The sequence below is a fragment of the Heliangelus exortis genome, chromosome 7 (genome assembly GCF_036169615.1).
Source record: "Heliangelus exortis chromosome 7, bHelExo1.hap1, whole genome shotgun sequence".
Classification (NCBI taxonomy): domain Eukaryota; kingdom Metazoa; phylum Chordata; class Aves; order Apodiformes; family Trochilidae; genus Heliangelus; species Heliangelus exortis.
The window spans coordinates 27,484,041-27,511,377 of NC_092428.1; the positions used below are offsets into that span (position 1 = coordinate 27,484,041).

At 35.7% G+C, this 27,337-nt stretch overlaps 1 protein-coding gene across 4 annotated transcripts in view; it reads left to right on the forward strand.

Annotated features, from left to right (window-relative positions):
- ATRNL1 (attractin like 1) overlaps positions 1–27,337 on the forward strand; it is a 462,013-nt gene that overhangs the window by 98,593 nt on the left and 336,083 nt on the right. For all 4 annotated transcript variants that reach the window (XM_071749487.1, XM_071749488.1, XM_071749489.1 and 1 more), the window contains exons 16-19: positions 9,492–9,705; positions 12,018–12,206; positions 13,622–13,840; positions 16,050–16,187. In XM_071749487.1, coding sequence (XP_071605588.1) covers positions 9,492–9,705; positions 12,018–12,206; positions 13,622–13,840; positions 16,050–16,187 — 760 coding nt within the window. The remainder of the gene's footprint in view (positions 1–9,491; positions 9,706–12,017; positions 12,207–13,621; positions 13,841–16,049; positions 16,188–27,337) is intronic.

Below are 27,337 nucleotides of genomic sequence, written 5' to 3' on the forward strand. Positions count from 1 at the left end.
GGAAAGGGATCCATATTAACTTCTTACCTGTGGGACAAGAGAAGGGAAGTTAAAGATTAATTACTTGTCCATAAGTGATCAGGTTCAGTTTTTAAGTAGTGAAATTTTCAAATGCTAATTGCTGTGTTGTTTAAAGTTAATGCTAATCTTAGAAGAAAGTGTGTATTTTGGTTTGTAGAACATGTAGCATTTCTGGTTTTTGTGTAAACCCCCTGATTTTAAGTAGCTGAGGATTTTAAAGTTGCAGGAAAACAAGAGAGAAATAATAATTGAAACTTACATCAAGCTACTAGGGGATTTGCAACGTTGTTAGGGGTCAGATGAATTGACTTGCAGACAAAGGGGAAAGAACAGTTATGGACTGTCTTTGTATGCAAGAGTTTAGGGACCTGTATTGTGAATCAAAATATTCTATCTTACCTTTTTAATGTTCCTTATGAAGAAGAATATGCAAACATGGTTAATGTACCAGAGCTGGGTTTTTTTGTTTGTTTGTTTTTTCTTTTTCCACAATAAATGTAGGACCTGGTCAGAGCAGAACCTTTTTACTAGGAAGACATGTATTTTCTACAATTTGCTAATAAAAGGAGAGAGAAAAGTAAATCTGTGTCAGATCTCTCCTGATATTGTACTTACTGAAGCCTTGAAACATATTCTTTGGTATAAGATAATGATGAAAACATAATTGAAAACAAAATAACAAAATCACAGATAGCAATGATATCTCTAGGTATTTATTTTGCTGCCTTATATATATATATATACAAAATATATTTTTTTCCCTGATTCCTATCAAAGTTCTGCATAGGAGGCCTTCAAATCTGATGAATGATAATAACTGACTAGCTTGAGATGTAGATGAGAAATAACTTGTTTAGATAGCTTTATTAGATTTTTCTTTACATTTTAAAGCTTAGAACTTCTATAGTGTGACATCCTGCTGAGCATATCTTAATTTAAATAAATATGTTCTGAGACATTTTCGTGATGTAAATTCAAGATACCCTGTATGCAGTTTATGAAACTGTAGACACACTGTAAAAGTATATCTTGGGTTAACCAATCATTTAGTTATGAGAATGTCTGATGAAATGCTACCATAAGTTACACTGGGGTTTTCAGTGGCATTTAGAAAAAAAAAATGTATTTTTTTTCATTTGTATCAGTCTGTCTAGTTACATTTGTTCTGCATGAGACAGTCTAAATGTCTTATCAGGTATGACAGGCTCTCTGAAATCTCCTGATTTTCTTTTGTCTGCCTTTTCCTCCAGCTGCAATCATAATGATTTAAGGAGTGAGATGCTATTTTAGGTGGCTTACTTTTGTAGCAGGTAGTGGTGTGGAGTTCTCAAATGTTGACAGAAAAACTCTAAGGTGAACACTGTGCCTTTAATCTGCATTATATACGATGGAGTTTGAATTTTGTGGTTAGTACCAAAGACTTCAAAATCTTTTGCCTACATGAAACAAAAAAATTCAGTGTTGGTGAATGTGCCAGAGCAACATTTGGAAATAAGAATATGGATCTTTTCTTATCTCTACTTTATTTGAGATTCTTATAGTGAGAAAAAAAATCCCACAACTATGGTAACTATTGTGTGTTTTACAAACTGTTAAAATGGTGGTAGTAAATACTACATCCTGCAAGGACTTAAGAATTCTTATTTCACAGGTAAAACGTGGGACTTTATTTTCTAATATGCAAAGTCTTTGTTGTAGGACAAGTTTGGGACAATTTGTTCATCTTGTTCAGAATAGTACAAAACATTAATACTTTGGAAAGACTCAGAGAGTCTCCACACACTGTCCAGAACTCACTGTGTGTCAATAATTTCTCTTAATTCCAAATACTAACTTGGAAATCAATTCATTGCCTTCTTTTAAAGGATAAGGAGAAAGTTCATTTGGTTATAAAGAAAGGGACAAAACAACGACCCTTGTCATATGAAGTCTATTGTATTTTCAGTTGTGTTGTACAACTGTCACCAATAATTTAAAGTCTAATTTCTATTTTTTCATTGAAAAAAAGAATGAATTAATTTAAGAGAATATAAAAGTAAAGACAATGGGTAGACTGCAGATTGCCTTAGTAGAGCAGAATGACTCTTGATAGTTTTTCTTATATGCTGCTTTCTTGACCTAGTAAGCAAAATATTATGAAAAGGAGAACATTCAAGTTCTTTCTGCAAAGGAGGTTAAACACCAATGTGAGGTTAATTAATAGTTCCTCTGAATTTTAAAATATTGTATACTCATTTTAAAGTGCAATTAGTTCTCTTGGGAGTTTGCTTACAACTGTGGGATTTAACTAAAAATACTAATTTTCTTGTTTGCATGTAATAAATTCTGAGAAGATTTAATTTTGGTGGAGTAAGCATAAACAAAGATGAGAACATTTATAAACAATGCTTTTCATTATATGAAGTGCAACTTTTCCTTTAACTTACTGCACTCAGGGCTAAGCATCCTGTATAAATTACACTTGAGTGTAGGTTGCAGTTAATTAGGGAGCTTAGCATGGCAGTGTTATTCCTTGTTAGCTCCAAGTATTCTTAGAGGGCTGTATGTTTTTGTGGTTTTATTCTTTGGTTGAAATGAATCTGACATAGTTTTTTTGGGTTTTTTTGTTTTTTTCTGAATAGTCTCTTTACTACATTTACTAGCTGTTTTACTTTACTATTGTGGTTTTGGAGGTCTAATAAATTATTTCAGCACTTTGTGTCCCTATTGGAGTCTTGTTACATTGGCTACTCATTTGCTCACTTCTAGTTTAATTGTCTTCCCATTTTTAGGATGTGGGGAACTCAAGTTACTTTGGGGATGTAGGAAGAGAACCAAAATTTCCAAAAATATGAGGAAGAAAATTGTAAAGGAAGCTCAGGATTATTTAAGTGAAACTTTCACAGGAACAGTAGCTATAACCCCTGCAGATGGAAAGTGTGGAAGTTGTAGTCTTTTGAGTTTGCCATATTTTATGTTTTTTCAAACAATGCCACAACGGGAAGATTTGGGAAAAGTAGGAGAAATAAGTGTTTTCATGACCTAATGCAGGACTCTTCCTCCTAATTACATTCAGATTTACTACTTTTTGTCTGATAGGTTTTGAGACAATTAAAAATCATGAAGCTTGCTCACTCTTTATAATGTGTCATTCACTGGGTAAATACTTACAAAATATGGATAGTTAGAATGTATGTTACAGAAAAGAAACCAAGCAGTAAGGTAGACAAAATAGAATGGATTGTTTCTCTTCATATAGCTTTTATTGTCAGTAAACAGGTTTTTTTTGTTCATAATGATGCAGAAAAGAGGAAAACTAACTGCAGAACTGAATGCTGTGGAGGTGTTAACACTAAGGGAGCACTGTATTTTCAAAGTCTCATTGGATGTTTCTTCCTTGGGCAAATATTTTCTTAGAAATCAAGGAGTTCAAATGATTCTTGAAACTTCTGTTGAAGTTTGATAATAAAATACTGTGATGCACACCTTAGAAAAGGAGTCAGAAATGTATTGTGCAGTTCCAGGAAAATTTAGGATCAATAATAAAAGGAATTAAAAAAACCAAACAAACGTGGGGATAAATTTCTGAAAGAGAGTTAAAATTCCTTAGCAGTTTGCATAATTAAGAAGCAGGAGAATTCTGAGCCTCAGTAGTAATTGGGTGTTCAGTAAAGGTCAGCTTGCTGACTTCACTCATCTGCAAATTATTCAGCCCTCATTAAATTAGTGCTGAGGCAGCAATAGTGCCTGAAAAGTGTGTTAAGACTATTAATGATCATTGTAGATCTCAACTACTTAGTCTGACTTAAATTTTCTGAGTAAACACTGGGTTTAATATGAAATATCAGCTCTCTAGTTTACACACTTTGCCTTTCTAGAACAGTTCTGTGATTACTGCTTATAAGAAAATTGAAATTGGGTGGTTTAGAATAAGAGGACAGAACATTTTTGAAGTTATTAGTGGTCAGTGTTTAATAAAGTCCTGTAGAGGATAAAAGCTTCCCTATGCTCAGTTAAGTAGGACTGTAGATGTGAAAAGAGAATGATGTCCTAATAGTGTGCATTGTGTGATTTCAATTTTCCTCTTCTGTCAGATGAAAATAATTCCCTGTGCAGCAATTTGCCTCAGGATGTAGTAATTCCTAAATATTTTCTAACTCAACATAAAGGTTGATTTCTTAGATAAAAGGGTTTTTGGCAACTTGTTATCAGTGGTATAAAGGATTGTTATGTAAAAACAGATCAACCATGACTCACTGCACAAGTATATGGCTTCCAAGACAGTCTCTGAATTCTAAAAACTGGCCTAGAAAAAATAGAAGAGAGAAGAAACATATTCTAGGGAATGGTTGCAAGCTTCCCCAAGATGGATTTGGCCACCTACTGTGTCCTACATTTCACTGTTAAATTTTAAAGTTTTTTACTAGTTTTCATGCCATTGAGTAGGCTTGGTTGTTGTTGAAGGTGTTTTAAGATGAATTGTGCGTAATGTATAAGAGGAATTTTCATAGATAGTATTGATTTAGTGTTTGATAGTATTTGATTTTCATAGATAGTCTGATTTAAAAAAATTCTCCACTGAAACATTTGAAGTATACATAATTTTTCAGAGTAGCATGTGACAATATTCCAGAAAAAAATTACCTCCTTTTGAATGGCAGTAATATGAGCAGTAGTATTTATAATTATGTTTAAACAAATTCTGGCATATCCATGTTGAATAGGAACATAAAAATAGTAAATTGGAATTCACAATTGCTCCTATGAATCATTATTTCTTTCCCATCCTTTCCTCTTCCCACACAAATGAAAAATTATTAAGATGAGTTTTATGAACTTTGCAATTTCACATAGAAGACTCAGTTGTGATTGAAATAATTCCTAAATTTTATAAAAAATTATTATCTCTATTATTTAGCCAAAAGCATTTCATTTGTTTAGGTGACATTTTGTGGATATATCGAAATGCAGCTTTTAGGTCTTAAGGAATTTAAATGGAATCAAAATATTGAACAAAAAAGTTCAATGCTGTTGTACAAGGTAATGATAAATCATTAGTTAAAAAGATAATGATTTATCTTTTAACTATTTTTTATAATTTTAACTATTGAAAAGTTAGGAATATCTGGAAGAACAAACAGAAGATCATTCCTTACATACAGTTGGGAATTTTGGCTAAGAGATTAAAAATTAAGAATATGATTCAAAGCAAATAGTGTTATGTCTATGCAACACAGAAGCTTTCCCATTACTTATTAATAACAGTAGTAGCAGGTAGTAAGGTTCAAGTGTTAGAGAAGGCATAAAATGGAGCAATGAAGGAGCAGGTAGCTCTGATAACATCTTTAGCTTGTAGCAAAAGACATGACCTTGCTGAAACCAAACACTTTCTTCTAGGACACATGAGCTGGAGTGGATCCTATTGGACATAGGTTCTATCAAAGGTCTCTAGATGGCTTTATTGCCTCCTTAATTTGCAACACATGATGATCATGCATTTGTTGTTAAAAGGAAATTCTAGTAATGGTAGGAACCTCCTGGTTTTGGAGTTTCCATTCTGTCCCCAGTGGACTGGCAGCTCCAGATAGTGTGGGCTATTTTGAAGCACTTGTGGGAACTTGTGATGTGCATTAGGTACTATAATAACAAGCCTGAAGAACTGAGATAGGCCCAATCAAATCACTTAGAAGAAGTCTCAGTACATTTCTGCTCAGTTGTCAGGCTCTCTAGTAATAACCCAAGCAGCAGGACAGCCTTGGCATGGTGTCTCCAAAGTAAAAGTGTCTTGGATAAGAATGGTTTCCTGAACTGGGTCATGACATTGTTCACCAGCATGGGCTTCCATGTGTCCATGTTCAGATGTGTAAGCATTCACATGTGTGTTGGAGCTTTTCCTCCTTCCTGAAACAGGAAAGAAACTGATTCTGGTTGAGTTGCATTTTAGTCTTCAACTCTGAATATAAACAAGTAAGTGCCAAATACACTGAGGATAGGTTGGGTTTCTCTTGTTTTGGTTTTTGGACATCTTGAAAGTATACATTCATCAAGGCCTTGAGAAAGACAGATCAACCCTTCAGAACTCTTGAAGGAGTAACTTTTTCTTCCCACTTAAAACTTGAGCAAAGATCATCTGACCTTCCAGTAAAGAAGCTGATATTCTTGAGGAAAAAAAATTAGATGTATTCAGGGTCAACTTCAATTTACCAAGTGTTTTTCTAAAGTGAAGAGTTGATTTGTACCATGTTTTTTTACTCACCTGGTTTGATAACAATATTTTTCAAGAGGCCTGGAAACTAGAATCATACATCAGTGAGTTCTGGGTACAGAGAACAGGCTGTCTTGTTTCCTTCCTGTCTGATCCTCTTCAGAAGCATTTTTGGCAAGATATTCAAAGTAAAGGAATCAATTTCCTACATTCATTTTGCATTAAATGAAACAACCATGGAGTTCAAGTGAAGGGTGTCCAACTCATTATTCCTTAAGCCTGAAGTAGAAACTGGATTGGCATTTTCATTCAGCACCTTTCGAGTCCCTCAGTTGCTTGAAGTACTTTGAGACTCCCAGCTATTATGACTGAACTTTTCATCTGTTTGAGAGATAAGGACTCGAATTACGTGGATTTTTTGTGAGGATTTTAGTTTGATAGTCACAGTACACTGGTGGCTGCAGATGTCACAAGTGGAACCTTCTGAATTCTCTAGTCAGGTTTTTTTTTTTTTTTTTTCCTGTTGACTTTCATGCAAAACAGCAGCAGTCTTTTTTGCTGATAAGCTTTGGTGATACCAACATGCAATCTCTGCTGTTGCCAGCAGTCTTCAGCTGTAGTCTACCACATTGTGGAATTAATGCCACATAACTGAATATGTGCTTTAAGCATGTCCTTGGAGCATTTTGGTGGCCTACTTCTCAGCTATTTAACATATTTTAATCAGACATTTAAAAAAAAATGTTTTGGATAAGCTGTTTTTGGCACCCTAACAACATGCCCAGAGCAGCATAAGTAAGCCTGTGAGGTGGTAGCTTTGATGGTGTGTATTTGATAGCATGCTAAGCAGTGTTCAGGTCTGTATTTTGATCTGTCACACTAGCAAAGAGCCAAAGAAGGTACATGTGGAATTTGAGATATCTGACACGATGACTGTAGGTTGTCCAGGTATTACAGTTATTAAGAATGATGACTACAGAACCTGTTGCTTTTGCTGGGAATCTTTCATTCCAGGGATGCTGAAGTGCATCCCTGCAAGTCTGGATTTCATGATCCTCCCTGTGACTTTGTCATCTTTCAAGGGGTTCTGAGACACTCTCCTACTCAGAAGAATTTCTCTCTAAATGTTACTGCTACACTGTCAGTCTTCATTATTGGCCAGATGTGCTTTTCACCCTAGGTGGAATAGCATCTCTACTTTCTATATACTGATAGGGAGGCCAAATTATTTGGCAGTGCAATTGAAACAGTCAGCAATATGTTAGAAGTTTTTCTTAGCTGGAATTCCTCAGCCCCAAAGTAGGCATTTATGGTTGTTTTAGGTCTGTGTTTGTCAGCAATTTATCCTGCCTAAGCCCCTGAAATTTTTTTATATGGGTCTGGTGTGCACACTTAGTCTTCTATAGAGATGTCTAGAGATGTGCATAAATATCTGAAGTTTTCTGATGCATTTGGACCATGTACATATACAGCAACTTAGGCAACTAAATAAGAAGAAAGAAGATGCTTTTTCTACCACTTTCCAGATGCCAAAGTTCCACTTCTACTGCTTGCATGGTGTTCTTTCTAGTATCAAGAATATGGGAGCTCTCACAAACACCTGGAAAGTTGATAATTGAGGTTGCAATGAAGTTACAAGGTAAATACAAAAGCCAGACTCAGGGAGTGGGCAGTGCCATTTTTGCTGGATGTTCTCATTACTGTTCAAGAGTCTCAAAGAGTTCATCATTGCTTATTGAATGGAACATTTCTTTGTAATTTTCTGCTTTTCTTAAGGCTGTTCTTGCATCTGTAGGTCCTGGAGTTGCTATAGCAATTTTTGTTTGATTGTGCTCCCAGCTGATAGGACAGAAGAAGAGGAAGTACATTTTAGGGAGGTCAGGAGTACTGATTATCTGCCTAGTAATTTTTTAAAAAGTACTCACTACTTGTATTTCTGAAGCAAAATTACAAATCCTTCATATTTTGGTTGGGTGTAATGAGAGGAGAAAGAGGAATGCTCCAGTTGGATGTAGTTTTAAGAAATCTCTGAAAGATTTTTGAGCCATGGGTTAAACCTGAGTGGCAAAAGAAAGGTGTGAGATCAAAGATGAAAGATCTCTGAGAGATGATATCATAGACTCTTGGGTCACTTGTGAATTACCAGATAGATCTTGAAGGCTGGCAGGTTTCCTTTAGCTATATTATAGTGTTTTATGTACCTTGGCTTGTAAATTAAATCAGTTGAGAATGTATTTCACAATCACATCAATATCTCTGCTTTGTAGCTCACTATGTTTGTTGCCTGGTGCAGACAGCTGTGGTGTTTGCCTCTCTGGGATTTACCTGCTACCACATGCCTGTCACAGCCCATAGTCCCTCTGTACCTCACTGTTCTTGTGTTTAAACTGGGGTCAGTGGAAACTGCCTATACAGAGATTACAAAAGGAAATGTATTTTTTTTTCTGGTATCTTGAGATTTTTAGAGTGGCTGCAACAAGAAATATATGTAGGTTTATCCTGGAACAGGCAAAGACATTTATTTCTCAAAATTTCATTTTACTTCTGATAATTGTATAAAGATAAAAGTGTAGAAATGAGTAGAACTTGTGTGATGTAATTTTAGAGGTATAGAAAATACTTTTTGAGAATTAACGCTTTTTGTTTTCTGGACTATTTTTTTTTTTTAAAGCTTATAAGTCAATAAAAAAAGTGTATTCGGTGTGTATTTAATGGCATGGGAGTTGTGGATGTGCCACTTTCATCTCTGCCTCTGAGTTGCCTGAAGATGTTGATCAGTATCAGCAATAAAGCTTTGGAGGCTGGAATATTTACACTGCTTTTTTTCCCTGAACTTTGATTAGTGTGAAGTGCTGTTAACTTATGTGTAATCTATTATCCACACTGGCCTTGTAATCAGCATAGTAGGCACTGGAAGGTCCCCCTCAACAATTTAATTACAACCTTTGGCCTGGTCACTGACTGTATCAAATAATAGCAACCAGAATTGACTTTGAAGAGAACAAACAGAGATTTTTAGTGTGTACTGGGTGGATTTATTTTTGGTTATTTGCAGGGGGAAGGTTTCAGTGAGGTCGAACAATCAGTTAGATGAAAACTATGTGGACCGTAACCTATGAGATGATAAAGTGAGAAAAAACACAGTGAATTCTCTCAAAATGTAAAGTTTTTGCTGCTGAGCTATTTGAAATGTTTTAACAACAACAACAACAACAAAAAAAAAAGGCAAAAAAAAAAAAAAAAAGAGCAATATTTTAACCAATGGTCTCCTTTGTTTGATTCATAGAAAATTTCACCTTGGGTAGGTTTACGCAAGATCAACATCTCCTACTGGGGCTGGGATGACATGTCTCCTTTCACAAACACAACTCTGCAGTGGCTTCCTGGAGAGCCAAATGACTCTGGCTTCTGTGCATATCTGGAAAGAGCAGAGGTGGCAGGGCTGAAAGCAAATCCTTGCACTGCAATGGCAGACGGGCTTGTGTGTGAAAAACCTGTCGGTAAGCAATCCCTTCTGGTCAAGTTACTGTCACTCTTAGCATTAACCCCATCCTGTTTGGGTGTTCACTTGGGTAACAGGATTTTTTTGACAATTTGGATTAAATCATTAAAAAAAACCAAAACCAAAACCCCCTTTTTTTTTTTTTTTTTTTTTTTTTTTTTTTTTTTGTGCATTACTTGACATGGTTTAGTTTGCATTTCACCCGACGTCTTGCAAGTTGCCTCTAAATCAGGAGTAATCACAACAGTGATTGTAGCATGAAAATGTCTGTTGTGTTCAGCAAGGATGTTTTCTTTCTGAATGCTGCTGAACATCAACGAACATTTTAATGATCTAAAAGACTGACAGACCCCAGATTTTTGTTTCCATCTTTTACGTGTTTGTGTAAAGATTAATGTGGCAAATAGTCATTGACAATTCAGCCTAGGATTTTCATACTTCAGTAGTCCTAAGTTTCTCTTCAGAGCTGTCAGGTTGAGCACATAAGGTTCCTCAGATTTCCCTTTCAGATTTGTTTTGTGCATTGCCTGGAAAATAGCTGCATTGTTGGTGTGGCAAAAGCACTGCCTGATGGCTTTGCTGTGTAATTATCAGAGTTTTTAACTTGCATGACTGAATTGTCATCAATCCTTTATTTTCTTATAAGCAATTTCAAATAGTAATGTGTTTGTAAAGTTTATATTGTACACATTGCTACTGCCATCTACATTTCCTAAAAATATCATCTTTCACAGTTAATTATTTATCAGATGTTTCTCAGAATGATAAAAGATACAGTCACAATAGAGCAAACATCTTGAAATGTAAGGATACTCTAGGTGGAACATGATGGCATTATTAAGGTGCAGTACTTTAGAATTAGATCAACATTACAACCATCTGTTATTGCTATCTTGGCTTAGTTTGCTTTTTTTTATTTTATCTTGAGGTACTTCAAAGACTGTAGAAGTTATAGTGCTTCAGCTTTCTGAGAATACTTTTGTAATCCATCTGTTTTTTGTTATTTTTTCCTTAGTATTTTTTTACTATTTACAAAATTTCCATTATAGCTGGAAAACTTGGGTTGTATTGAATATGAGTCAATAATATACAAAAACATGGCATTGCAAGGGAGAGCTTAATACCAGTGTTTCATGAGTTGCTTTTGCATGGAAAATATAGTGCTATCTATGTTTTTGTGCTCCTGCCTAAGAATTACTGTACTCTCATTCTTGTAAATTTTAAAGTTTTACTTGAAATCCAAGGAAAAGAGGATCTTTTTGTGTGTTAGAACTTTTTCATGTGGAATACACCACTAATCTAGTCAAAATGTGGTCTCTAGTAGAGAAAACAAAAGAAAAGCCAACTGAAAAAGAAAACCAACCAAGTGTGTTTTGCACTGAACAATGTTTCTTTTGTTATTTTCCCTTTGGATTCCAGTGACTTTCATAAATAAACTGTAAGGCAGAATTTTAGGGAATATGTGATGAGCAGAATATTTGTTGTTTATACACTGTTAAACTTATGACAGCAATGGACCCAGAACTCTACTGTAGTTGCTATAGAAGTTTAAGACTTCATAGAATCATAGAATCATAGAATTGGCTGGGTTGGAAGGGACCTCAGAGATCATCAAGTCCTTGCTCCACTCCCGCTGCAGTTCCCAGCCCATGGCACTGAGTGCCACATCCAGGCTCTTTTTAAATGTCTCCAGGGACGGAGAATCCACCACTTCCCTGGGCAGCCCATTCCAATGTCTGATCACCCTCTCTGTAAAGAAATTCTTTCTAATGTCCAACCTAAACCTCCCCTGGCACAACTTGAGACCTCTTGTGCCCTCTTGTCTTGCTGAGAGTTGCCTGGGAAAAGAGCCCAACCCCCCCCTGGCTCCAACCTTCTTTCAGGGAGTTGTAGAGAGTGATGAGGTCTCCCCTGAGCCTCCTCTTCTCCAGGCTGAACACCCCCAGCTCCCTCAGCCTCTCTTCATAGGGTCTGTGCTTATTCTATGTCATGTGTATGTGAGTAACTAAGCTGGTGTTACCAGGCAATGAATATTAAACTTACAATTTCTGTATATAGAAAAAATAGCTGTGCAAATTTTTAAATGGACCCTTTTAGAGTTCTGATCTGACTCATGCTGAGTGTTACTTAATTTTTATGGAACATCATAGCATTTATATACTGCCCCAGAACTTGGGACTAAATTATTTATAGCTGATTAAAGAAGCAACCACTTATATTTTAACAAGGATTTTTCTCATGGAAGACGTGGTTGAAGAAAGGAGGTCACAGTTTTGCTCAGAACAGTAAATGTTTGGGGTTCTTTTCCAGTTAGTCCCAACCAGAATGCCAGACCCTGCAAAAAGCCTTGCTCCCTGAGAACAACCTGCTCCAACTGCACAAGCAATGGAATGGAATGCATGTGGTGCAGCAGCACAAAACGCTGTGTGGACTCCAATGCCTACATCATCTCCTTCCCTTATGGCCAGTGCCTGGAATGGCAAACTGCCACGTGCTCCCGTGAGTATCTGAATCAACCCTCATCATGTTAAATATCCTGTGTGCTGCCAAGAGAGAGAGGCAATTTTGTCTGAAAATGGATGCCCCGTTCAACAAATTCAAGAAGAACAAGATTTTTGTGTCTGTAAACAGTTGGGTGCTTTGTTTTCGGAGTTTAAAGCCTTAGATACTTTCCATTTAAACAGGAAAATGAATGTCCAAATGTAACGTGGATCACACATTGTTTCAGTCTAAATGACTTGAAAATTTTATTAGGTAAATACATCAGCACTGCTGCTGAGGTAATGAAGTGTTAAGAGAATTCCCTTATCAACAAGTAGTGTTTCTACTCAGATGAAGAGTGGTTTGTAACTATAACTTTAGGAAAAAAACCCCTGTTTTTTATATTTTCATTATGAATGACTGATTTCTGAGTTTTTGAATGTTTTTCTCTGGATGAAGAACAAAACAAAACAGAATTCTCACAGGCATGTATAATTTATATTGAAAAAAATATCCAAAACCTCAAAACTAACTGAGAACTTCACATTTGTATTCAAAACTTAGAATTAAAATGAAGAACAGTGCTTCATTGGTGACATTTTGTCATTTTAATAGCTGCTTTACAAATAGTTGCATTTCATTCTTCCCCACATCTTCCATCCATTATGACTTTTGATTGGATAGCTGACAGTTGAAAAATCTTGGACCACCTCTAGAATTGAAAGGAAAAAAAATAAATCTGCTAGAATATCTCCTTCTTCTATAAGGAATAACTTTTCAGGTAGCTCTCTTCAGTTTTTCAGCTGAATGCCACTACAGAGGATATCTGAGGATTTTCACTTTTGGTTCTGTTTTCTGTGAAGATGGTGCAACTAATGCTTCAGACCTGTTTTCTCCTAGCTTTATAGAAAACAACCTGCAAATAGTTTGGATTTTTTTTTTCCCCCTCTCTTTTTCCATATTTGGAAAACTTTGAAATATCTCTTCCTATTTGGATTCTTCCAAATCTAGGGACACAAGAGCTCATGCTCCAGCTTTCCTCACTGTCAAAGTACTTAGAGAGCTCATTTAGATCTTAGCTACCTTTTTCTTGATCTGCAGGTATCTTTCTCTGTAACTTTCTGCATGTAACTTTTTCTCTGCTATTTATTACTTTCAAATAATGTTAAGAGTTGCTGGGATCAGAGTGGCTAGCTTTATTCTGGTTTAAATTTAATTAGAAATGAAGTTTTTCTGCTTAGTGCAATTGTTCAAGTATTGTCTTGTTTCTTCATCATCTGTTGTAAAATCCTAGCATCTTAAGAAAAAACAACCCCAAAACAAAAAATCAAAGCAACCCCCTGCCCCCCCCCCCCCCCCCAAAAATCAAACAAAAGCAACAAAAACAACAAAAAAAATCTCCTTTAATTAATGTTATATTCCATATAATAAAGCTCAAAACTGCTCTGGACTGCGGACCTGTGGACAGTGTTTGGAGCAGCCTGGGTGTGGATGGTGTAATGATCCCAGTAACACTGGAAAAGGGCAATGTTTGGAAGGATCATCAAGAGGCCCAATGAAGCCTGCTGGCATGCACTCTAATGAAATGGTGCTTGATGCTGGTCTTTGTCCCAAAGAGAAAAATTATGAGTGGTCTTTTATACAGTGTCCAGGTAAGTTCTGCTTCCTTTCTTTCCTATATGCAAAATAATAACTGTTTCTCTGTTTAAGTGTGCCAACTTAGCATATTATTTTGAGTAATACAAAGAACATTTGCATGAGAGATTTGCTTTTTTGAAATATTTCCTAAATGTATACTTTGTTCAACTCTATCTACTGAACAGAAATGTGCTCCCTGTCATTCTGGTTCACGTGTGAAATTTAATGCAAATACTTTAAATTGCCAACATATTTGGAAATGTTTTTGCCCTTCATATCCTGCTACTTTTCCAAATCCAGCTATATGGATTTCATAGAACCATAGAATTAGCCGGGTTGGAAGGGACCTCAGAGATCATCAAGTCCAACCCTTGACCCACCTGTGCGGTTCCCAGCCCATGGCACTGAGTGCCACATCCAGGCTCTTTTTAAATGTCTCCAGGGACGGAGAATCTACCACTTCCCTGGGCAGCCCATTCCAATGCTTGATCACCCTCTCAGTAAAGAAATTCTTTCTAATATCCAACCTAAATCTCCCCTGGCACAACTTAAGACTGTGTCCTCTTGTCTTGTTGAAAGTCGTCTGGGAAAAGAGACCAACCCCCCCCTGGCTCCAACCTCCTTTCAGGGAGTTGTAGAGAGTGATGAGGTCTCCTCTGAGCCTCCTCTTCTCCAGGCTGAACAGCCCCAGCTCCCTCAGCCTCTCCTCATAGGATCTGTGCTCGAGTCCCTTCACCAGCCCAGTTGCCTCCTTTGGACCTGCTCCAGGACCTCGATATCCTTCCTGAACTGAGGGACCCAGAACTGGACACAGGACTCGAGGTGTGGCCTCACCAGGGCTGAGCACAGGGGCACTTGCTTCCACTCTTGCTTTCTTCTGGCTTCTACAACCATCAAAGAAAGAGTGCAGCTGGGGAGGAATTACCTGTAGGCAGCTGTTGATGGCCAGGAGCAGGAACATCCTTCATCCCCACTGTTCATGGAGAGGTCTGGGAGAATGGGGCTGCCAAATACCTGAGCTGTGCCTCTCACCTACCTTTTAGCTGTCTTGAGTAAATAGAAAGTATGCTTTATAAGCTTAAGAAGAGTCTCTGAAATCTAAATTTGAGTCATACAAATCTGATTAGAGTAATTTAATTTTTAAGTTCATTGGAAAAGGAAGTGAGATATGAAGTGCTTTAATTAGCAGAGTGGAAGCTGAATGGTTGAAGCTTCCTGTGTGGAAATACTGAAGTTCTGGAAGCTGTGTCATGGTAGCACTGAAGGCAAACTGCAACCACACCAGGGAGTTTGACCGACCTCCAGCGGTCATTTTAGGTATACAATACAGCTTTTTTTTTTTTTTTTTTTTTTTTTTTTTTTTTTTTAAGAATATTTAGTGTAATTTTGCTAAAGTTAGTGTTCTGGCAAGTGTTCCTACAGCTGATAAATTTGGAAATAGGAGCTTCTCTAGGATCAAAACTTTTATGGGTATCTGTATCTGCAACTGTGTTTGTTTGCTCTCTTTTAAAATTTAACTCCTACTTCCTAATTAAATGATCATTACAGTATCTCATTATTTCAAATATTATTTTAATTATGTAATACAAATTAAATATCAGTCTCCAGTTTGATTGCACAAACTTGTTGAATTGTGCAATTCTTTTTGCAGAAGTGCCTCGGTGTTCTTAGATACATGTTTTTAGGAAAATCAGCAAATACATATTACCATTTTTAAATGGTGTGCCATGTCAATAGTAGATTATATTGGTTCTTATTTTATATATATATATATATAATATTCCTTTTTTTGCTTTAAAATGCAAGAACAAGAGCTGTTTTATTTGACTAGATATTGTGATTATCAGCAAAATAAAATTTGCAATTAAAAATTAAATTTCACAATTTCAAAATTTCTTTTATTCAGCCTTTAAATGACACAAAAATAAGAAATACAAAAGTAAACATTAGAAAGAATAGAAAAACTATAAATCTAAACATTAGAAAGAATAGAAAAACTATAAATCAATGATCACTAGTTAGAGAATATCAGAATCAAATATTTCCCACTACATTATGGTATAGTCTTGGTTAGGCTCTGTGTCAAAGTACAAACATATATGCCAGTCATTAATCAGGATTAAACTTCTCATAATTATATTCTGCTGCAATTTTCTAATCACACAGGAATGATTTTCTTCCCAAGAGCAATTTAGTAATGGCTTTTAAAATGTTGTATTCCAGCTTGCCAGTGTAATGGCCACAGCACCTGCATCAACAGTAATGTCTGTGATCAGTGTAAAAACCTGACAACAGGAAAGCAGTGTGAAACCTGCATGCCAGGGTATTATGGGGATCCCACAAATGGAGGACAGTGTACAGGTAAGTTGTTCTGCTGGGAGGAAAAAAAGTAATAGAAATTACATTTTCTGTGATGTGAATTTAACTTTCTCAATGTAATATGAAACTAACTTTTCTTTAAAGGTTTAATGTTTATTTGATAATACTGAGCAGCTGAATCAAAAGGGTTGAATCTCAGACTAATATTTTTAAGAGAAACTTTGCATTTAGAATATAATTTTGCTGTTGTTTGGTCTGGGTGCTCTAAGAACAAGATGGTGATACAAAGATACTCTCCCAGATAGAGAAAGGAGAAGCAACATGCATGAAGCTGCATATCTGCTAAATTCAAGCACAGTCAGTAGAAAGTGTGTTCAAGGGGATGGAAAGATTAATGTCTAGCCCTATTGACAATTGTACATTTTGCTGGTGCTTTATGATGCTTTAAATAATTCTTAATAGTTCTCTTATTTCCTGAAGTTGACAAAATGTTCTTTTGCTGTCTATAGCACCTGTATGGCAAAATGATGTATTAATAGAACTTTTATTCTTCAGGGGTACATTAGCTATCAACCAAATAAGCATTCCATCACCTTTAGTGAATTATATGTAGTACAGTAATGACTAAAATCAATTTATAAACCCAGTAAAATTATAAATTTTATAATTTGTTTTTTCAACCTAGTCTGTAAGAGTGCATATTTTCATTGGTAGACATGATTTTAACAAGAGCTATTTAGACTAAGGAAGACTTTAAAAAATAAAAATGTTAATTATTTTGAGGCTTTATCTGCATTGCTATATTATACTTGGTATTATAGAGCCCATAAATCTGTTTATGTTTTAAAGACATTTTGATGAATGTAGTAATTACAAACTGTTAGATTTTCTTCAGTATCTTGATTTTTATTCCTCTGATAGAGGTGCCCAAATTGTGGGCCAGAGCTTTCTGCAGGAAAGAATACCAGTGATCCATAGATAAATCAAATGAATTTTACTTGGATTTAAGAGGATTTTGGAACCAGAGGTGAGGTCAGGGAATGTGCCAATATAAAGGAGATGGTTTTAGATTTTATTTTTATTTTCTTCTTCATTCTGGTAAATGCTTCTGGGAATACAGGATAAAAAAAAAAAAAAAGATGCAAATTAAGACCAGGATTAAAGTAAAAGCATAAGGAAAAAAAAATGTCTGGAAGAAAAGGCTTATCAGAAGCTTATCTTAACGGTGACTGAAAACATTGGAAGACGAGACAGGAAGTATGGTATGAAGTAGCCATCTGAGGGAAAAAAAAATAATGAGGAACTGAAAAAAGCCTGCTCAGAGCCCTTTCTTGTGTCCCTTTGCTGATGCCAGCTGAGATTTTGGCTGGACCTTACCAACACATCTTTCCTAATAAAGCTCATCCTTCTGTATGAGGATTGAGACTGTCTGAACACGTGGGGGGTGCATTTTTTCCTCTGAGCTGCTGAGCTATTTCTTTGAAGATCCAGATTGAAAACCTTAAAGGAATGACAAGATAATGACTACATCTGTAGTGCTATAGTGCTCTTCACACAACAAGTTGCTATAGTTACAAGGGAGTAACTTGGTTATGAAATGGAAAGCAGTTGAAGCTGGGAAAAGAGGTGGTACCACATCTCTTGAATCTCTACAGTTGATAGACAAAGTGGACTGCACTGGGAGAAACATTGAGAATTACTAACTTAACACACATGGTATAAAATATTTTTTTTTCCTAGTGTCCTGATAAAAGTACTTGTGTGTTCAGTACATGTAATATATATATTCTGCTGCAGTTACTTACACCTTAAATCTGACCTCCCAAATAAGTCTGACTATCAGTGATACAGATTAAGAAGATTTGCAAGAAAAAATTGCTTTTCTTTTATAGGCTGGTTTACCTTTTGTGGTTCCTTAAATCCCCAGTGATCTTGAAAGGAAGGAGAAGGAGGTGCATAGCAGGTCTTTCAGCCCTTGGAAAACTTGCTTTTTCCTTAACTATGCAAAGCAAATCCTTTTCCAAATCCCAAATCGAGGTAATTTGAAAAGCTCTGAAAGAAGCTGACTACACAACCCTGAGTGTGTAGTTCTGTTCTGAATTTTATCCAGGGATGAAAAACTCTACAAATATAACTCTTTTCCTTATTCTACTCCAAGAATAATGATGCCTTTGTGGCATTATACATCCATAGTGTTATTGCATAGTCTTATGCTATCAAATTAGTCTAGGATGAGCAACAGTTGTTATAGGAAAAAGATAGAATTTTAGTTTCAGAAGGTTTTGAATAGTTGTGATTAAAGAAGTGCAAATTTTCTGGAGTTTTGCTCTCTGCAATTGTCAACATTTCAATAGCTTTAAAACAAATCTAAAGACAAATTTTGCATCCTGCTATGCTAGCAGGCATAATAACAGGCTTCAGGTATGTGAAAGTAAGCTAAAAAGAGCCAATAATTATGAAGTGCCTTCCCCCAAACCTCTGTTTTGATTGAGGAAGTAGTAATGGGATTAGATTGGAACAAGAAAGATTAAAGTGGAATACAAAGATAACTTTCTGCTAGCTAAACTTTCAATAGAATGCCTAAATCAGCATTATCACCAATCTATGTTTCAAAGATTTTCAAACTTTTCCAGCTTTGGAAAAGGGAGAATAGCTGATTCCACATACTCTTCTCCAATCATCATTTTCCAAATATTCTTTGAGTCTGAGATCCAGAATGCAGGGAGGTATTGAGCAAAGATAAAATATTCCAATTCTATAAGAAAATTATCCACGTTTAGCAAAATTGCCATGGATATTTGCCATACCAGGAGAGCATAATGTAGATGTTCCTAAGTCTTATGTTGTATTTTGGAACCTAGAGCATTTTTGTCATTACAACATGAAAAGTCTTTCCATCTAATGTTGGTTTGCTCTAGCACTGGCCCTTTCTCTGGTTTATTTTTATGTCAGAAGTGGGTGCACTGTCACACTGGAAAAATATTTAAGGAATCAAACAGAATAAAAAGAATCTGACAGAATAAAACACACCCATGCTCTACACTGTGGAGAAGCTTTGATGGCAGAGATGCACAGGTCAGCTCTTGTGGATTCCAAACAGGTGAAGCTATCCAGATGTAGGAATCCTGGGAATCCTTGTAAGCTGAAATGTTGAAGGACTGGAGAATATTCCAAATTACTTTGATTAATTTTTTTAAATTAATCCGAAGTCCGAATTGAGGTACCATTCATTGCTAAATATTGATATATTTTGGAAATAAACCAGCTGTAACTGTAGATGGAAACAGATGTGGTTTTGCTGTCTTGGTTGTTTTCCTTAGTGTTAGGTTTGCATCAAGGCCTTGTTCTGTTATGGGCTGCATGGCTGGGAAACACAGAGGTGCTTTGTAGAAATTTTAGAAAAAACAAATTAAGATGTATACTACAGGCAAAAGTACACCAGGAGAAGATAGCATTGGAGATTGCTTAGAATAATTTTGCATTATCTTGGCAATATTTTTAACATTATTTTAAAACTTATTAATCACCTACTTAGTTGTCAATACTAAAAAAAAAGTTACTTTAGCTGCTTATCATCTTGTCATTTCCTTTATACAAGGTATTTTTAAAAATTATTCTTAAAATGCACAAGTTGCCAGGAGAGAATTCTTTACAGTAACTTCTGACACATACTGTTGATGTGTAATACATTTAATAATGAGATAATGTAGGCACTTTTCTGTATTGCCATTTTTTTCATAAAGTGATAACATCCCAAATTGTCTTCAGTTTTGACAGAATTGAAATTGTGACCCTTCCTATTGCTCTTGCAGTAGGAGTAAAATTGTGAGTCCCAGCACAAAGTTCACTCTCTGAGCAGCCTTAAAGCCGTGGTGCTCAAGACACTGACCCTTCTGTAGAAGCTTCCTACCACACAGGCTGTGTCAGGGCAATTTTTTTTCAGCAAGTTTATAGCCTTTGTATTGCCCTAATAGGTCTGTCCCCTTCTCTGCTATCATAAAATTGGATGTTTTCATTACCAAAGGCAATAGCTTCCCCTTTCATTTAGTTTGTAATCATTCTGTTTCTGTTGTACACAAAGGGCTGTCAGTATGGGAAAAAAAAATCCCTTTCATTTACAAGGAGCACATGTGCATTAGGGTGCATTTTTTATAGGCAGCACACATAAGAAACCCCATGATTATGTCAAACTAGGGGAGATATTCTAAAGAAACACAACTGGAATCAGGTATGTCTTCTGCTACCAAATAATTTCAAGGTGGGTGTCCATCTTTCACAGTTTTTTTTACATTCCAACAACTTTTTGCTGTGTCCAAACTGAATCAGACTCCATGCAATCCACAATACATCTCAGGAAAGTCTGTTTGCCCCTCTCTCCTGCAAAAAAAGTTTGTGTAGATTCTGCTCTCTGATAGACATAGGCATCTTCTTTTCTGAAACATCTCCTAATTCCTACTCCTGCTTCAGGTTTTCTGCTGCGTATCATCTTTTCTCTCAACCCTGCCTGCTGCTCCCAGTAGGTTTTGCACAGAGGAAAAAATAATATAGAAGTGGTAAAAGATACTAATTGACAAGATAACAGTACAAGCCAAGAGTACTTAATTGATAGTAGGTGGAAAAGAGGACCTTGTAGCTTTCTATCACTTGGTGTTTTTAGCACTTGGTCAATGTCAACCTCTTCCTCTGGTGTAATGCACAGAATCATAAAATAATTTTGGTTGGAAGAGAACTATAAAGATCATCAGTCCAACCCCCTTGCAGTCAGCAGGGACACCCTCAACTAAATCAGGTTGCTCAGCTCATCAGGGTTTGTCACTGCATTTAACACAAGCAGAATACTGAGACCTAGAAAGTTCTGGTGGGGATCAACTCTGCTACCTGGAAGGCAATTTCCACCTCTGTTTGCAATAGTTTACCTTCAAAATGTTTGTTCTGTGCATTTCATCTTGACTGTGCCTGTGCCACAATGCCTGGAGCTTCAATGCTTTTGTCCAGCATTGTCCATAGAGGTGAAAAGCAAAGAGAAGTAGGTGAATTCTGCTATTGTTGTAGAAAGCTGTAAATTTGGTCTCCTATCTTCTACAGGGGAATTCTCTTTTGAAAAGGTTTCTGGTCCAAAATCTTCTATTTGGGAACCACGAGTGCTTTGTGAGGTAGAACTATGAATGAGGACAGAGAGCTTTTATCTCCAGAAATGGAGAAAGCATAAAGGAATACAGTATTCTTGACTAGCAGTATAAACAGCAGCTTTTTCTTCCACGTTGTCCTAAAGTAGGATTAGGAATGAATGGGGATTGATGGGAGTTTTGGCTTTCTGAGGAAATGGTGCAGCAATTTGGGATAAGAGTTTTTACACAGTTTTTCTGTGGAGCCATTATAATGTCTGGTATGTAGAGAATTGTATTTATGGAAATCAGCAATGCATTAAAGATTGTGAGTCTGGTCATTCTATCATTAGATGTCAAAAAATATAGAGGAAAGCTTATATTGGGTTAAATATTATAGTCTGGAAGCCTTCTTTTCACAATGACTAAGTCTGTGTATTTAAAAAACAAAAGGGGCTTTTGGTCCAGGTATTTTGTGTTTATTCACATAAACAATAGGTATTCAATGGCTTGGAGGCTTATGAAACAGACAACAAAAGTCTTTGTATATAAAGATACATAAAAATGAATAAATGTTGGAGTGCAGTGAAAAAAAAGAATGTGGTATTCTTTATACTGTCTTCAGGTACTAGAATATAGAACTCAAAAAAAAAAAAAAAAAATCTACTTCTAGTGATTATCTTGTACCTTTGTTTCTAAGAAACAGTGGGTCCCAAGTTCTTAGCAGTAATTTAACATTATTCCAAAAAAGAAAAGTTCACATGTGGTGCTAAATTCCAGCAGAACACATGATTTTGTTTATCCTATACAAACAAAATAACCACAGCTTTTGACAAATGAGGGGGCTATAAAGAAACCCCATTTTGCAGTAGTGTTGTTGATTTTTAGTTTTGTTTTTATTTTTTTAAATGTTGAATAGAGATAATGATACCAATTGCTCATTTTTATAGAATACCTTACTATAGAATAAAACTACTCAATATAGTAGGTTTATTAGCATACTGGAAGTTGTTTTTAGTAGTAGGTAGAGGGCTTCTTGAAACATGCAAAATATAAAGAAAAGAGAGCACAATAAGGTGTTCAAGAGAAGCTACATATTGCTTTTTGCAGAGAGATTGTTAGAATAGTTAGTGTAAGAACTCTTTATTTGAGAAGACATTTTTTCCCCAAAGCTGATTTGGAAATTTACTTTCCTTCCTTTAGTGAATGCTGTTTATTGAACAGTGTTCATGATGGTGTGAATACTGAGTGAATAAAATGCCTGTATTTGGCCTTAGTTATGAACTTAAATTAAATTCACTGGTATCAGAGTGTATTCCAAGTGTGTCCTGTGCTATTAAAGTAGAAGAATAGTGGATTGCCATAAAAAAAAACTTAGTTGAGGAACTTGGAAGAAGACAACTTTTAACAGAACTGCTCCAGTTATCCAGTTATTTTTTGAATGCCAAGGGAAATGTGCTAGGCAAACTTTTCAGTCTCCTATTCATTTTTGTGAGTATATATAATTTTCTTTTTGCTTTCTAGTAGATTAGACCTGTATTAAAAAGAATTATTTCTACCATCAATAATTGTGAATTAAAAAAAAAAAACAAAAACAAACCAAAAAACAAGCCCCCCAAAATAAACCCAAACAAACTAGGACCTTTTTTATAGCTACGTTTGTATTCTGTAACCTCCTTGCACTTGGAATAATCTTAACTGAAGGAGCTGAGTTACACTTGAGTGAAAATGTCATTGTCAAGCTGTGTTTAGATGTCAATAATTTTATGGATGAAAAAAAGAAGAAACTGTTGAATGTAGCATTCTTCATGATTAACCTCCAGAGAGAGAATATTTGGGTGACTGTCGGGTTTAATAAGTTTTTCATAGGATGTCTGGCATATTTAATCTTTTTGATGATTGTCCTTGATTGCATGCAGTAGACTTTTATAAGCACAACTTTTTTTAAGCTAATGCTTGATTCTCTGCTTTAAGCATCATTTTAGGATTGCTTTTGAAAAAGTTGGTGTTTGAGCAGAACTGCCAAACAGTGGGTGGGTTCAGCCCAGCCAGAAGCCAAGCATCACTGTCACCACCTCACTCCCTGCTTCATCCCCCCAGTGGGGTAGGGAGAGAATAGAGAGAACAAAAGTGAGAAAACTTCTGGGTTTAGAGAAAGACAGTTTAAAAAGTAAATGAAAAAGGGGGGAGAGGGGAATCAAACCAAGTAAAAGCAGTCTCCACCTTCCCCCAAGTGGACCAATGCCCATCCAGTCTCTGAGTGATGGCTGTCTGCTAGACAGCCTTCTCCTCCCCAGTTTTATCAATGAGCATGGTGCTGTCTATTATCTTTCCAGTCAATTTGGGTTAGCTGTCCCAGGTGAAGTGACCTACAAATTATACCTTTTTATTTTTTTTTTTTTTTTAAGTACCATAAGCATAATATGTGGTAAGTTAAATCCAAGCCAGCGTTGTGGTGTCTGACCATCAAAATTCCTTTTACTAGTCTTAAAGATGAGTAAAATAAAGTAGCTGAGGTTTCTTTTTGACTCCTTTGAAGGAGATATTTTCTTGCATACTTTTTTGGCCTATTGTCTTGCAAAGTAATAGTTCCTTAAGACTGATTCCTGTAGAATGTTTCTTTGCATAAATGTAACTTCACCATTCAATGGAGTTCATTGAGTTATGCAAATGGAGTAAGAACAAAACAGCTTTTTAAAAGAGAGAAATAAAAGAAGGCAAAACCATTCCTTAAATTTTATAAATACGTAATCTGTACTGTGTATTTAGTAAACAGACTTTTTTTAAGTCTCTGATGCAATAAAAATGTCTGAAGTAGTAAAAAGAATAGCAACAATTCATGCTATCTTAGTATTTTTAAGTAGCAGGCATTTTGTGGTAATCTTAGCATCAGAACTAAGAATTCAGGCATTCCTTATTTAATCAGCACTTATTTTTACAGATAGTGAGGAGATACAGCAGTTAGATTTATATGTATGCCTTTATCTTTGTGCTTATTTTATCTTTTCACAAGGATTAATGACCAGTCCATTGCTTTCATTAGATGCTGGTGATCAAATCCTCCTGTGTGTTATTGTGTAACAGTTTTTGGCAATGAAAGATGACTTGATGTGCATTGTTTTATTTTATTTTATTTTTTATTTATTTTTATTTTTAAAGGTTTACATGCTATAATTTTATTTGCTGGAGTAAGGAGAATTAATAAAATGTATTTCTGATGTGCTGTCTGATCTGTTACCAGTATGTTTGCCTTCTGGATGAAATTTGTAGTCATTCCTTTCCAAAAGATGTTCCCTGAGGAAACAGGCAGTGAATGAGTTGGAAACTTTCAGCTGTCTAGAACAGGGTGATTTTGTCTGCCACTTAGAAGCAAACATCTTATACCTTGTGTTGAAAAAGTTGTCAAGAGCTCAGGAAGCTTCTGTGTCTAAGCTGAGAAGATGCTGGTCTCTGACTGAGGGTTGGCAGTCTGAAGATGCCATTTTATTAAATCAGTATTTCTTTAGCCTCAAATAAACACTTGACTACAGCCAGAGTCTTCATTTTCCAAATACAATAGAATTTTTTTTAAACAGTAGGCATTTTGTTTGTTTGTAATAAATGAACCAATCCTCCTAGATGTTTCTAGGTGCTGAAAAGTTCTTATTTTCTCTCTTGTTGCTGCAACCTCTCACAGCCTTCTTAGTATTCTTGTAGTTTTAATGCAGATACATCTGCAGTCAATAATTCCAGCATCTCTGTCTGTAATCTCTCCCCAAGAAAATCCCACAAGTATGTCCCCTGAGAGCTGGTCAGTGTGACATGTAACATGCAGCATAATATCCTACCTCACTGACTGCAATTTTACCACCTAAAAGGATTTTGAGACCTTTCAGTGTAAGAGGAGGTCATGGTTACCTTTTTGAATCCCCACCTGTGGCCGTGTCACCAGGACAGAGGAGTCAGGAAACAGTCATTTTGTGTTGGTCATCCCTCTCCTTTAGGAGTCTTGGAAACTCCCTACAGGCTGTTGAGAAAATAGCTTTTTCAGGCATCATGCAGCTCATTTTTCAACTGGTAGAATGAAGATTCTCAAAAAAAAAAAAACAAACCCTCCTGTAATGGCATTTCTGTTTGATTGCAGTTGATTCTGCCTTCATTTTCTGAGTGGTAAATGCAATACATTACAATGGCAGACCACATTTGTTATTTAAGGAAAAAATAGCCTTGCTCACAGTTTAATGCCTTAAAAATCAGTCTTATTTTGTATCTCCTAATGGCTAACTCAAGGGAAATGATTTGCTGACTTCTTTAGATTTTGTGGCATTTTTGTCTGATAAATTGTGTGAGGCATTTCTCTTCTTTGGGCTTTTACTCTGAATGACCAAATACACACAAATAGTTGCAATCAGTTGTTGATTTCAGTTGTTTTTCACCTTAGAGTGGAATATTTATTTATTTATTTTTTACATTTAAAGCCACTATGAATAACTACTGAGTGGTTTTAAATTGTTTTGCTTTTCATACTGCTATATAATAATCTTTGATTTATTTTTTTCTGTTACAATTCAGGAAGTTACACATTCTTTTATGAGTGAGGGGAAAAAAATTGCAGTCTTTTGATGAAAGGAAGTTTTTGGCAAAACTTTTCAAAATAGCTAGTAGAGAAAATGTCACCTTTTTCAAGAAAATTTTAAAAGGCGTAATTTAAAAAAGAATATACTAATCCTTTGGTGTCTGAAAAAGTCCTCTGAAGTACACCTAATATTGGACAGGCAAAGATGAAGGCATCCAGAATCATCAGTTTGGTTTTTTTGCTCTACAAAAAACCCCCTAAAAGACACATCAAACCCCTTTGTTTAGTTCTTTACTAAACATAGAAAAAGTTTATCTGTTACCAGATTTGAAATTACTTCTTTTTTTTAAGCAATTGTAATTATCTCTTATGGTTTCATGTGAGAGCCTCTTCACTAACAAGAGCATTTCTGTAATCACCAAGTAAAAAATGTCAAGGGACAGCAGAGAGCAGGCTTCAGTCTGAAAGAAATATGGAAAAAAATATGCAGCTCTAGGGTTTTTTTACTCTCTAGTTTTACAAAAATGGCATCAAGGTGATTGTGTGTAATTGCCTTTTCCAGAATAAATTTATACCTAGTATTGATCTGGTAAAATGATTATCTAATTTTTGTGAATATTTGGAATAGCTGACCTTGCTTTAAATGATATATACATTATATATATATTTATAGATATAATTCACATACACTCTTAATATATAATTTATATATAAATATTATACATGTAATCCACATGTATATATATATATATATATACACACACATGTAATTCACATGTATATGATTTGGGTGGTTGCAGAATCCCTGCATATGCAGGTTCCATACTCTAAAACTATGTCTTTTCCTTTTATGTTTTCTTTCTCTCAGTCCTTAGTGCTTTACATCCTATTACACTTAGCACAATATTCATCTAAAGCTACCTGCAAGGCAGTTGTAGGGAGCTGGGTGCTGGCCTCTTCTCTCAAGTAAACTATGATGGGACTCAAGGAAATATCCTAAAGCTGCATCAGGGGAGGTTTAGACCAGATATTAGGAAGATCATTCTTACTGAAAGAATAGTTAGATGCTGAAAAGGGCTGCCCAGGGAGGTGGTGGAGTCACCATCCCTGGAAGTATTTAAAAACTGTGTAGATGAGGCACTTCAGGACGTGGTCTAGTTGGCATGGTGATACAGATATAGATATTTTTAAATTTTATTTTATTATTTTTATCGGAGGGATGTTGATGGTTGGACACAGTGATCTTATAGGTCTTTTCCCTCTGTGACAATTCCATGATTCTGTGAATATATAAAGATATGGTTTTTGTCTTTTCTCTCGTGTTATCGTATTCTGGCAGATAAGCTGGTTTGGGAGCAAAGATAAATCAAAACATAAACCAAAGATAAAAATAAAATCTGTCATGCAAGTGCTAATTAGTTTAAGAAGAGTGTTTTATTATGAAAGTTAATCGTGCCACAGTAAAATGAGTTACATTTGACCTGCATGTACAACAGGCCTTTTTAATGTCACCTTTAAATTTTTTTTTTCAA